The following is a 13,339-nucleotide window of genomic DNA, read 5'->3' as shown; positions in this document are numbered from 1 at the left end:
ATTTTTAGATTCATATAACGCACTACATATTTTAATCGATAAATCATTAAATTCTTGTAATTCAAAATCTTGCATATAGAGATAGATCTCCAGATAAAGTTTTAAGTATATATACATTATTTTAAATTAAAGTGCCTGCTCTCTTGTTCTCTTATGTCGATAAGGAGTCATCTAATCTCCCGATTAATTGCATTACAATTTTTGATCTACTTTGTATTCAAACGAAAAAAAGAAAATAAAACAGCAGTCGCAGCTCGAGAGATCGTTATAAGCTAATAATGATAATCAATAATTCAATGATAACTCACTGAATATATCGATAGTAATGTCATTATTTCAATGCAAAAATTCAAAAAGTTCGCGTATTTCATCATAAATTGATTTAGATCTTTATCAACAGTAAGTGTAAAATTTGCGTTTTTCAGTGGCAGAGAAATATACGGCATAAAAAATTGTTTTTTTTTATTCCAAATTCAAGATTTAATGTACAATTTTGCATTGGAGTGACGACATTAGCGCCGATATATATACATACATATACATACGTACAAATACGCGTGCACACACATATACACGCACGCACGCACGCACGCACGCACGCACGCACGCACGCACGCACGCACGCACACACACACACATACACGCACGCACACGTGTGAATGTATGTATGTATATATGTATGTATGTATGTATATATATATAGTGTAAATATAAAATAAAAATAATATTATAACAGAGGTAAAAGCACGAATAATAACAATTTGAATTGTTTATGATAGTACAATGCGCTTTGTACATTCGTTATGCCTTGATCAAACAACCCTAATCGTGTACAAATGACGCGTTAGTAAATATATGCACATACGTAAGGATATACTGTCGCTTAACTATTGCCCCTCAAGGGCTACACCTAAATTATTCTAATTTGTTAATGACATTGTCGTGCGATTCGTTTCGTTGGGCCAAGAAAATGCTAATTGTCAGATATCGTTTTGCCTTTAAAATAACAAGTTAAAAGAACATAAACACCTACATACGTTAAAATCGATTGCTAATATCAAAAAGCTTAGAAATCTAATTTTACGGCATTTATTCCCTCAATTCCTTTCAATTCCCTGATTTATTTCGTATATATTATTATGAAATAAAATAATATACGTCACTGACAATCACGAATATCAAACAATTCAAATTGGCGAATTATTAGCAATAAGATGAAATAAAACTATACCATAGTGCATGGTAGATTTGATTATAGTACAATTATATCATTCATTTGGCATTTCGAGAAGATCATTGGTAAATTTTGTTTTCGGTACTTTTAAACCGGAAATTTCAATGAGTTACAATGAATAGAAAATGCATACAAATTACTCCAAAATAACACCAATTACCATTTTCTTGCTCCAAAAACGAATGGTCAAATGTGACGCAACCTCATTAGCTTGGAGGGAAAGAATGATATGCATTGGCCCAGTTTTCAATTTATCAACATTGGCAACAATACGATTCATGATTACTCGACTGATAACTTGATTTGTTCTTTTCTTATCCGTTTTCAGCAAAACAGCTTACGAAATTTATTATTTATGCAATTTTTTGAAAGTTTCTGCGAATCGATTGGCATTCATTGATGAATTTAATTAACAGTTTCAACCTTCACACCATTTATCGCCATTTTTAATTCGCTGAAACTTTTTGATGAAAATTCAAAAAGGCATTTTGCTGCTAGATAAAAATAGATATTAATATTTATCTCTCACGGGTGTGATTAAAATATTTCCAAAAAAAAAAAAAAAGGAGTATGATTTTATATTTAACAATGCGAAATTTGATAAATGAAATAAAAACAGATATTTATAGACGTCAGAGGGGAGGGTTGATGATAAGAAATATGGTAGAATATACCCCACAAAAGTTAAATGTCGCCGCGTTTTAAATGCTACGCACAGAATGTCCAGCAAAAGGCGTACCAGCAGCAGGGATACATAATATATTACTAAAATGCAATATCAATAAAATGCTTAGCTCGATTACTCGATTTTCCCGAAAGACATGATTTTACTGAACATATTTTGCAAATGGATATTACGAAGAAACTTCGAGTTACCCAAATTTCCCTCTGTTAATACTTTATTTAATGAAAATATTATGATTTCTTGGATGCGTAGACCTTAAGATACCTATTTTTGCATGATAACAGACTTTGAGAATATTTTCCAAGTTGTTGTTTTATCGAAATCAAGCGGAAGTTGTGTTTAAGAAATTATTCATTTACTTTACATGTCTGTGAAAAATGTATTATGCCATGCTCAGTAAATATGCGGACGTGAAAGCTTATTTAATCGAATATGTGTGAAATCATTGTTCCTCAACGATCGGCAGTGTCGAGAAATAGCTCTGACAACTTTGTTAAAAGCTTGAGCTTTTTTAAACCTTAAAGTTACAATATATCTTGTTCATATCTATTTTATTATGATATCTGTATAGTTGATACATTGATATCTGTACCTTGATATTGTACCTTGAAAGATTGATATCTGTACCTTTCAAACTCTCGAGTATCGCAAAACTTTCGACATACCAGCTTTTATTTTAAGGATAATTTTTTATTGTTTCTGTGCTATTGTATTTTAATCTACAAAATTTTAGAGGTCTTTGCAACTTTCTGTACGTATGTTATTCTCAAATATTAGATATTAATATCTGTGTATGATTTCGGCCACGCATTCAAAGATCCATAACGTTTAAGGCTAAATTTGAAATCATGATAAATTTTGAAATATTAGAGTTGAAAATAAGTTGAAGTTAAAATATTCCCTTGCACATTCTACCTGCTACTGTTACCCTCCCTTTTCGACGTATCCTACAAGTTGTATCCGAAGCATTTAAAAACGTGGGGCCTCAGAACGTTGATATCTTCTTACTAGTCGAACAAAGCTTTGCAACGTTTTGGCTCGAACTGAACGACGGCAACAACACAACATGGCCCATCAAACGACTCGGAGCGATTCTTCTCTCCTCTCTCTCACTCACTTTGTTTCATATACCTTCGCACCCGTAAGCCGCTATAGTCTCCTAGTCAATATCATTGTCTTCTTCTTTCTCGCGACCGATCGTCACAAGTAACTTCTGCCCGACTCCTTCGCTTACTTCCCGAACGCACGTGTTTCTCACCCTGGACAAGATCGGCACAACAGTTGGTCGTCCTCGCAAAATGGAAGAACACTCGCGCTTCGAAACAATCTTCGTCGCGTTGCTCGCCAGGAAGAGGGATACACCAGCAGCTGTGGTATTGATGACGTTTAAGGTATAAGACCCCGCTGGTCAACGAGGGACGCTTCGAGGTGGTCCTTGGCCGCACAGCGAGTAGTGGGTCACGTGAAGCAGCCCTCTCAGGATCCTCCGGAAGGTGCATTGAGCGACAAGACTGGCTGCGTTGCCAGGATTCAGGCGGGGCTAGGAAGCAGCCAGCGAACCTGATCCCGGCGGGCTCTGATTACTCGGCACGGTTTGCGCGGTTGCCACCTGGTTGTACGGATGATTGCTGTTGCACAGCACCGTGTAGATATTCTCCACGTTGCTTAGTTTCTCAAAGAAAGGTATCAGGTCCAATAGCTCGGAATCCGTCATGTCGTCGAACCAAGACGCCACTGGAACCTGCCGAGAAAGTATTCGCTTTCTTATCGATCAAAATATCGTAGATACATCGGAATGAAATCAATTGTTGTAAGGAGCATGTTTTACCGCGTTATCTGGATGAAAAATGTAGCTGGCAGGACTATTATCTACAATAATGATCTGTTGCAAATCTCGGCCTAACTTGTTTAAATCCTTAACATAATTCCCTCTGTGGAACACGCAGGATTCTCTGAATAATCTCGCTCTGAATACGCCCCATCGATCTAATAGATCTGCCACTGGATCTGCGTACTGTGAAATGACGCAGAGTAGAATAAAGAGGCACGTTAATCAACATTGTACATATTGGAGAATTTTCGAAACTTTTCCTCAAAAATTTCTTTCCTAACACGTCTCATTTGATAATGCAACATATCAGAGTTCCATCGTTGCGAATATTCTTAAGAGCTTTGTATTATTTTTTTCCAGCTAATATTTTTTACATTAAGCAATTATTTCTACACCAAATAATCTTTCATCCGGCAAAATAATTGTTTACATGGAATGTAACATATTCAAAGTATCCAATAGGGACAAACTTCGCGAGGGCGTAGAACAGATTGAGATGAAAACTTCGATCGTTTTGCAAACAATACGCAAGATTTCGGGTTATTGAAAATAGCCATGTATGGAGCGGCTTCTTTCATTAATAACGCAAAAATGTTATTTACAAAATGACAGGACTTGTTTGTCGTCAGGGTGGCCTAATCTACAAATATACAAGACATCTGTTGTGCCTAGCGACAGACATAAGTATATTGAACAGCTGCTGCATATATGTAGATTAATTAGGCCGCTCTGAAGAAAAAAGACCACTTTGCAAATATTTCGCATATCTTTTGAGTTATCAATTCATTTCCAATAATTTTGCGTGTTATTTGCAAAATGGTACTTTCTTGCTCAATCCGTTCTACGCCTTCATCAAGTTTGTCACACATACATACTTACATAATGTAATTAATAACTTGTATAATGTTATTAATATTTAATATACGTGCAATATGGGACAATGTATTATGGATATATATCAAATCCAAGGAGAACTCATCTTTTTAGAAGTCATATCGGAGAAGATCTTGGCAAATGTACACATCCATTATAAAAATAGATATTAAATTATGACGTGAGCAATTATTCTAACAAGAGATACATCTTATTTCAATTGTTTAAGCAAATAACACTTGAGAATATCTTGAGGATTATTTTTAGTTACGTAAAATTTGATTAAAACCAACATTTACTTCTAGATTATTCCCCCCTTTTTCTCTCTACTTCTTATTACCGAGGACATACCTTGGCCAAGCTTGCAGTGAACAATACACATTCGTATAATTCACCCATTCTTTGCAAAAACTCGTCCACATAAGGCCTCTTTAAGACGTACACTTGGTGTACTGTTCCGTCAATCTCTACAGGAACAACAAAGTCCGCATTGTTGATCGGCTTGAAAGAACTATGCACCAGAGTCTCGTCCAAGTCGATTACCATGCACTTTTTGTGCATGTCCTGATGCCTGACCGGCGGTAGCAGGAACCTCGGGGATCCGGTACCCGGTGGCGGTGAGCCTCGACCATCTCCCTGTAGAGAACTGGCCTTGGAACTCCTCGAACTGCCACCTCGACCTCTTCCAAGGCAGCAAAGTAGAGAACGCAGGAAGCCGCGATTCCTCTCCCTCGACCTCTTGCCACTAGGTGAACTGTTGCTGGCTGCTTCATTTTCTCCTGGCAATTGAGCTATGATATAAGCAGAAAAATACTTATTACATGTTTCATACATATTAATATCGTATGTCTCTGTGCTCTTCTTTCTCAATAAGTCCATTAAGAAGAAAGAGAGACATTATTCATTGAGACACATTTATTCAGTTAAATTTCTCCAATATGCAGAGAAATAAACTTACATATCAAGAGACTAACATCAAATTTATACTAGATTCACAAACTCAGTTCCCCTAATGTATCTTAAAGTCAAGTCAATAAAACAACGAACCAGAAGAAGCATGATCCTCATCTAAAGATGGGAAATCTTGTCTCTGTATATGAATTAACCTTTTGTAACATAAATTTTTTGCTGTTTCTTTTACAGATTGCCCTTATGAGGTAGCCTATAGAGTGTAAAGGACACGACATAAGAATGGGAAAATAAGAAAATTCGCGCACAGGAGACATAAGAGCAGGAGGACGAAGGGTTAAAAGAGTTGACAATGTAGACGAAGAGCAGAAAGGGATGAGACACACGCAAGAAGTTGTTCGCAGGACAGGGGAAGGGGGAGGGGGGAGCGACAAGAGGTGAAGTTGGGCGAAGAGGTAGGGCGAGGAGAGAAACGCGGGTACCGTAACAGGTGCAGGGAAACGAATCCCGGCAGCATCTGGCGGAGAAGCTTGCAGGCGCAGGGAGGAGGGTGGTACCGGGTTAGTACACGATACGCACCTTTCTCGCTGTTGAACGCGCATATCTCGTCATCCCGCGACACTTGGGTGATGATGGACGATGCGTCCATTTAAACATTAGTCGGTGGTCCCTGCGTGCCTGATCGCGAATTCCGTTAACGCGCGCGCGCGCGCCAGCCGACGGACGGGCAGGCGAGCGGCGGGCGGGCGAACGGACGGGCGGGCGGACGGACGAGCGAGCGAGTGAGTGAGTGAGTGAGTGAATGAGTGAGCGGACGGACAGGCGGACGAGAGCGAACGTACGAACGAGCAAGCGAGTTAGCTAGCAAGCACGCGCGCGAGAACACGGAAAATACGACGGCGATGCGTGCGTGCGTACGCGCGCGCGTGTACGATGAGAGCGAGACGGAGCAACAAATTGGTGCGCACGAGAGAGAGAAAGCGCGCACGGCACACACAGCTAACCTCACTCTCTCGTTCACNACGAGAGAGAGAAAGCGCGCACGGCACACACAGCTAACCTCACTCTCTCGTTCACACAGAACGGCGCGTCCCTACCCCTCCCCCCCCCTCCCGCCTCTACGTTGATCGCCGCGCGAGAAACGGAGACACATAGGCGCAGCAATGATGCGGGAGAACAGGCGCCACTGTAATATACGCGCAAAAGGGCGCGATGGGCACTCGTTCGATCCGTGATTTTCTCAGAGTGATGTTTCGCGTCGACGAGCGATGTCGGAACTGGTCACATCGAACGTCTTCATTCTTCCGAAACGTACACGTGCCCACTGTGTATCCCTCGCGCTCCTTTCCTTTTTCACGCGCCACACCTATCGCTCGTTGCGCAGTTCATTGCTATTCCGACGATGCATCGCTTCTGGACGTTCCTTAAGCCGGCCGACCGCGACGTTACTCGGTGAGATCTCCCGGAGCACGGACACTCGACTTCGAGCGCGAATGAAAGCCTATATTCTTTCGAACGGACCCGACGTATGTAACCGTTCAAACAGCCATGACGCGTAGTACCCGCGATTCATACAGAAAGCGAATTTTCATGTGTATATACACGCTCTCGTTTCGTGCGCACATGATATCTCGCGCGACACGATATCTCAGTAAAATCAACTTTATTGTGTATAACACTGTCACTCCTCTATAGGTTTAACAATGAGAAGCTTTGACATGTCAAATTTCTATCATACAATTTGCATTATGTTATGTGTAGAACACCTAGGAGAGATTCTTAGCGAGAAAATTTGAATTCCATTCCGAGATATCTTGAGATGCAAATTGCACAATAAATACATATGTACCGACATTTTCGTTATGTCTACGAATATAGTATTAAACGACGTGACTTTAATTCAATATTCCTATCTACTTTGCACAATGTGCATTAAAATAACTTTGAATTTTTTATACCGCGCTTTTCTTATTTCTAACGTTAGGAAATCAAATATTTTCTAACTTTTCATCATTGCTATCGTTACAAGAGGAAAATCAAAGATACTTTCCAACAAAATATTCTTTCATAATATAGATATCTTTAAGGAAGAATTCACACCTTGATGAGAAAAGCGGAAAAGCCAATCAGAACGCGCGCTGGTAATCGACAGTTCTGCTTTCGGCAGTTTCGCTTTATCTATTGCTTATTATCCACGAGTTCTGATTGGCTACTGCTTCTCCGTTAAGGTGTGAATTCTCCCTAAGGCTGGTGTAGATGCAATGCTCGTACGACGAGCATTGTCGGGTGTGCTGATTGGATAGAGGGATTTCAAAGGTCCCTAAATTTTTCTCTGGACACACTAGAAATTCTCTATTTGACCGCCAATCGGCACATTCGACAAACTCGTATGCAATATTAGCCTTGTCGCATTTTCGATTCGTTAATTTGAGCAGACTTGGACAACGTTCCACTAATCGCTACAGTATTGCAAACTATAGTGTATGTTACTTGAACTATAGACTACAGTACTACAAAAATTATTGGAATGCTGCCGAAATCGAGTTAGCAAATCGAAAATACCATTAGATATACAACATAGATAACTGTTCAACATTTTCCTAGATATAGTTTGTTTTTCAGCAGCACACACAACTCGACTCAAGTCTAGTTGTATCATCATTTATCACCCTAATTCCATCAAGATTTCTACTATCATGGTTTAAATCTAATCAACAATTAATTGTACCAATTGTATTGAGTTGTATTCAGTTCAGCTAATTGGTCAATGTGATTGGTTAATTCCGCTGAATTAATCGCCGATTAAACCATGATAGTAATAACGGGCATAAATGATATAACTAGATTTGTGTTCTCTCTTACGAGAAAATAGCCATAATTTACATAATTTGTCTTATCCTGAAGAAGTATAATGTATAGTTTTGTTTCATAAGTTTTCGTTACAAGCAGATACTTTGATTGAGTTATATACTTGATTCTGTGTCGTATAAATTTTTGTTACTTATCTCTTGACGAATTTACGTATTGTAAAACAAGATTTAATGACAATAAGTCCCAAGATAAAGTCGGTACATGGTAAACCTGAACCAGCGAGATGAAGATCAACAATATTGTAACAGATAAATAAATTTATTAATTCATGACAACCCGGATGGAAATATTTTATTGAAAATATAATGAAAATCCCCCCTCAATTGATTCCATTTCACTATCATTTCATCAATATTTTAGTCAAAAATTAATCGACATTTTCATAATTTCTCTTAAAGTCACATAGTTTTCAATACATTTTATATTTTACATCTCAACATTTTTTTATTACTTTTCAACAGTACACTTTAACTTTTCTAATATTTCACTGCAGTATTGCATTGCATAAGGAAAATCATAATTTACTTATATATATTAAGTAATACTATGAAATCGATGATGAGTGAAATAAAAGTTATTGAAAGATTACTGAATATGTATAAATGAATCATAATTTTCTTTATGGAATGCATTACTGAGAAATTTTAAGGAAAGTCAAAGTATACTGTTTAAAAGTAATAAAAAAATTTGGAAACATATTGTAAAATTTATTGGATATAATTGTGAAAAAAAATTGGGAAAACTGTATGACTTTTTGAGGAAAAATTACAAAAATGTCGGTTAATTTTTTACTAAAATATTGATGAAGTGACAATGAAATAGGGTCAATTGAGAGAGGTTTTCATTATATTTCGGTAAAATATTTCCATCAGGGGACAAATACTATTTACATTCTAAATATTTGGCTCAGTCACCTTTGCAGCTGTACAGCCTTTAAACATGGTTGGCCGTACCTTCTTTTAGCCTCTTCAAGGAAGGCATTCTCCATTTGTCTCACAATTTCATTAAAAAAGAAATTTGACAAATGAGAATAAATAATGGACTTGAACTCAAAAGACAAGGAAAAGTCGATCACACACGTTTCGGGATTGTTCTTCAGTCCTGACCTAAAGATCCACAATGTGTCCAAGTGATCAAACAATCTGCCGTCTTTACATTCTGCCTTTACTAATCTCGGATACACCATTGTCACTTTGGAAGTGTAACTTTCGTTTATAGGTGGGAATCCTATTACCAAGTTAGCCTTCAGAGAGTCTTTGGTTTTTAATGTAATATCAGATTTCTTGCAGAATGGTAAGAATTCTCTATAATTTTCTACATCGGAAACCACATAAAACATTTTCTTTGCAGAAAACCTGTACATAGCAGAAATTAAATTATAATTTAACGATGTGCTTATTAGTACACATGCCTAATTAATATTTACTTAACAGTTATATGTATTCCATGTTATGAATACAACATTTATAATAACATGTACAAATAAATGATATACTAAAATATGAGAAATGATATAAATTAAAAACTTATTTATCTCTTCTTAAAACAGTCTTTCTTTTTTTATTACCCAACTAATTTGCGGCCTTCATATTCCTTGGTTCTATCACTCGCTTGTGTTTTGTACATTCTTTTCAAGCTCGGCTTAAAAATGTCACATCTCCATGATGATGTTAAGTGTTCCAAAAAAAGCAGATGCCTAAAATTTTGTTACATATATATATCAAATCAGGATGAAGTTTATATATTTCCGATTTAACATTTTTAATCATCGATCTCTAGAAGCAAGTCAATATCTCTCTCACATACATATACATAAACACACGATTTTCTTCTCTCTTTGCCAATTCATTATATGCTTTCTAACCCCTAATCTTAATACATCACGTGTAATTTCACACGACATGAAAGTAAACACAGCATTACCTGCGCATATCGAGGTAACAGTTTGAATATTATTACGATGTTCTACAATTTGCATTTAATTTTGTTATTTATTACTTCAAAATTGCGTAACCTTAAAATATGATTATTACTATCCCATCATTTTACATTCATCTTCAATTCATTGCGTTGAATACGTAATGATATTCGATAAATATAAAGCCATATTTTTTTATAATTCATGTAAGAAACACACAATTCACACACGCGTATACAGACTCGAGGGACATCATGACAAATGGCCTGTTCTTTTTAGCCACACTGCATAAGTGAGAAAGTAAGAAAACATATACTTGTCTCATTTCAACTTATTACACTGGTCCAACAGTGCAGCTAAAAAAAAACAGGCTAAAAGATACATTTGAAATTTTGTACCATAGATATAATTGGTCTGTTCTTTTTATAAATGGTTGCATTAGTTCAAGAAATTTACGCATCATTCAAGAGATATACGCATCGAAGCGTATTAATCCTGGTCTACAATAGGTGCTTTAAGCACTTATTGTGAGACACGGGCTACATCGATTGGTCGGAAAACACCAAATCACGGCTGGCTGTGGTTGGTGGTGGTCAAACGGTCAACGCTGATCGCATGCTTCCCGAACGCAGCCTGGGTCGGCCGGAATCATTGAGAAAGAGAGAAGAACCACCTTGCGCATGATGCGCCTTGAGTGGGATAGAGTTAGGTTATTTTCTCCGAGAGATGAGTATTGTGGAGAAAATGGCAATTTATAGAAAGGAGTAGCACTGTATCGCATTCTGAAAAGGACACATTCGAGGGAGGAGAAGTAAATTTCTGAGGACAAGAGAGAGAGAGAGAGAAAGGAACTGCTGTAGGGGGACGAAATGAACTGAGGAGAACGGAAGAAGGATGGTGGTAATGCGAAAGAAGATATGGCCGCGGACTGCCGGCGATCTGGCGTCGATGGCCTTCGTATTAATCATAGTGCCATTGGTATACTGGTTCGGATTGTGGATAGTGTTATCGGAATTGTACAAGGACAAGGGCTTGCAGTATACACTGCACTTTGTTCTCGGAACTTTCATCATGCTGAATATCGTAGGTAATTTCACGTACACGGTGCTGTGTGACACCAGTACCGTTAGAAACGTGATATCGATAGGCACAGCAAAAACTGAAAACGGATGGTGGCTGTGCACGGTCTGCGAATCTGTGTCGCCACCGCGATCATGGCACTGTCACACCTGCGACACCTGCATCCTCAAGCGCAATCACCATTGCGTATTCGTTGGCTACTGCATAGGTTTCTACAATCACCGTTACTTCGTCATGTTTCTGTGGTATCTGTTCCTTGGCGCGGCGTACGCCTTCTGCTATGGCAGCTTCTTCATCTGGAATAGAGTACCTTTCGAGCTCTCAACAATCATCAGGATGGTTTTCCCTATGATGATCTTCTTCTTCGGTATCGACATGTCCATCGATCAGTTCTATTTGGTACTGTACGTCGTGTCGTTCGTGGGTACTTTATATACGGGTGTGTTGTGCATCTATCATTTTAATTTGATACTCAGGGGTGTTGTAAGTAATGAGAGTAACAAGAGAAACTATACATATGACATGGGTTGGAAGGATAACATTAAAGATGTATTTGGAGAACGGTGGTATCTGACATGGTTTCTTCCTTATATAAAATCACAGCTACCTCATGATGGAACCTCATGGTGTAGCGTGTGTTTAAAAGATGATTAAATTACACTTTAATCACATAATTCTCATGAAGTTATCTCAGCAAAATGTTTCAAAGCATTAATTTGTTCATATCGATACAAATCAGTATTGTTTTCATGACTAAAATTGTCAAGAAATTCATTCAACTTTTGGGAGGGCTATGTTTTTGCAATCAGACAATGTCAATTAAAGCTGTTAAAAATTCCACTGCATTTTAAGGCTTATTATACACACATATACCATATGTATGTATACATGCTAATGTATATTCTCTTTTTGTAGATATTACATATATGATGTAACTATATGATAGGTGATACAGTTGTACATCTGATAAATTATTAAAATCTATCTATTATAATCATGTGATCCTTTAGATTTATGTGTAAAATTCACTTATGAATTAGTATTCCAATTTTTAGATCGATATATGTACAACAAAGAAAATCTTTCAATTTCATCTAAACATTTTAACACGGCTGTGTAAATGTAGAAAATCTTCGACGTTAATTATATCTTACACAATACATCTATTCTCATATCATTTTTAAATATGCGAAATTATATTTAATTGTACATATTATATTTTACGTCGGAAAACTGTACATAAAAAAAACTATAGTCTATAATATGCGTGATACATAGCAAAGAATTTCTCTCAAGAATCTACATACAGAGATTAAATCCAAACTACAGATTAATTCGCAAAAGATTAACTTTCAATCAGATTATAGATATATAGACAATCGTGTTTCTTATGCAACATTTAAATATTTAAGCAGAATTGTACACTGGTTGGATAGACTAGTTTATACAATATTTCGTTCGTCTAATTTATTATACGTCAACAGTTGTCGATGGTTCTTTACCTGAATGTCTACCCCAAACGGCATAAAGTTTTTTAATGTTAAACAAAAATACGTATATAAAACTGATAGAAATATATAAAAGAAGAAGATGGAGATATATATAGATATATAAATATACGATTTGTTTGATATCCTGCATTGATGGAATATTATAATGTTTATACCATTTAGGGTTTATAGTTACACCATTACCATTACGGCTTATAGTTACAGCGACGCTATAAATTTGATAAAAAATTATATGTCGCGGCGTCAGACACACTTATTTTCAGCTAAAGAAGCGCTAGACGCTTACGTGGTATGCTATATATATATATATATATATATATATAATAATCTTCGATCAAAGATATCTTATTTTACGATGATTACAAATGCATAATCTCTAGTAGGTTGAAAAGAATGTTGTGATAAGAGCATTATTCTTTGCAGACAG

At 37.0% G+C, this 13,339-nt stretch overlaps 3 protein-coding genes across 3 annotated transcripts; 1 reads left to right on the top strand and 2 right to left on the bottom strand.

Annotated features, from left to right (window-relative positions):
- Positions 1 to 1,776: 1,776 nt before the first annotated feature.
- On the bottom strand, positions 1,777 to 6,646 carry LOC106744298 (carboxy-terminal domain RNA polymerase II polypeptide A small phosphatase 1). Its single transcript, XM_014618952.1, has 5 exons — positions 6,593 to 6,646; positions 6,112 to 6,536; positions 4,975 to 5,414; positions 3,748 to 3,933; positions 1,777 to 3,660 (listed from the first exon to the last, which is right to left on the bottom strand). The coding sequence occupies exons 2-5, from the start codon at positions 6,179 to 6,181 to the stop codon at positions 3,460 to 3,462; spliced, it is 897 nt and encodes a 298-aa protein (XP_014474438.1). The 5' UTR covers positions 6,182 to 6,536; positions 6,593 to 6,646; the 3' UTR covers positions 1,777 to 3,459.
- Positions 6,647 to 9,229: 2,583 nt separating this feature from the next.
- Positions 9,230 to 10,675, bottom strand: LOC106744178 (coenzyme Q-binding protein COQ10, mitochondrial). The gene is made up of 3 exons (XM_014618673.1): positions 10,327 to 10,675; positions 9,971 to 10,099; positions 9,230 to 9,758 (listed from the first exon to the last, which is right to left on the bottom strand). Exons 1-3 carry the CDS (start codon positions 10,332 to 10,334, stop codon positions 9,314 to 9,316), a joined length of 582 nt encoding a protein of 193 aa, XP_014474159.1. The 5' UTR covers positions 10,335 to 10,675; the 3' UTR covers positions 9,230 to 9,313.
- A 294-nt stretch (positions 10,676 to 10,969) lies between these two features.
- Positions 10,970 to 12,887, top strand: LOC106744176 (probable palmitoyltransferase ZDHHC24). Its single transcript, XM_014618671.1, has one exon. It carries the CDS (start codon positions 11,216 to 11,218, stop codon positions 12,053 to 12,055), a length of 840 nt encoding a protein of 279 aa, XP_014474157.1. The 5' UTR covers positions 10,970 to 11,215; the 3' UTR covers positions 12,056 to 12,887.
- Positions 12,888 to 13,339: the final 452 nt, after the last annotated feature.

The sequence above is a fragment of the Dinoponera quadriceps genome, unplaced genomic scaffold (genome assembly GCF_001313825.1).
Source record: "Dinoponera quadriceps isolate SergipeBrazil2010 unplaced genomic scaffold, ASM131382v1 scaffold707, whole genome shotgun sequence".
Classification (NCBI taxonomy): domain Eukaryota; kingdom Metazoa; phylum Arthropoda; class Insecta; order Hymenoptera; family Formicidae; genus Dinoponera; species Dinoponera quadriceps.
The sequence above is the reverse complement of the archived record's forward strand: the minus strand, read 5'-3'. Positions and strand labels throughout refer to the sequence as shown.

Coding starts and splice junctions, on each gene's coding strand:
- LOC106744298 (XM_014618952.1), bottom strand. CDS start 6,181: ATGGACGCATCGTCCATCATCACCCAAGTGTCGCGGGATGACGAGATA. Junction 3,934..4,974: donor TCACTGCAAGCTTGGCCAAG/GTATGTCCTCGG, acceptor GTCATTTCACAG/TACGCAGATCCAGTGGCAGA. Junction 3,661..3,747: donor TTTTTCATCCAGATAACGCG/GTAAAACATGCT, acceptor CTTTCTCGGCAG/GTTCCAGTGGCGTCTTGGTT.
- LOC106744178 (XM_014618673.1), bottom strand. Junction 9,759..9,970: donor GAAGGCCGCAAATTAGTTGG/GTAATAAAAAAA, acceptor TGCTATGTACAG/GTTTTCTGCAAAGAAAATGT.
- LOC106744176 (XM_014618671.1), top strand. CDS start 11,216: ATGGTGGTAATGCGAAAGAAGATATGGCCGCGGACTGCCGGCGATCTG.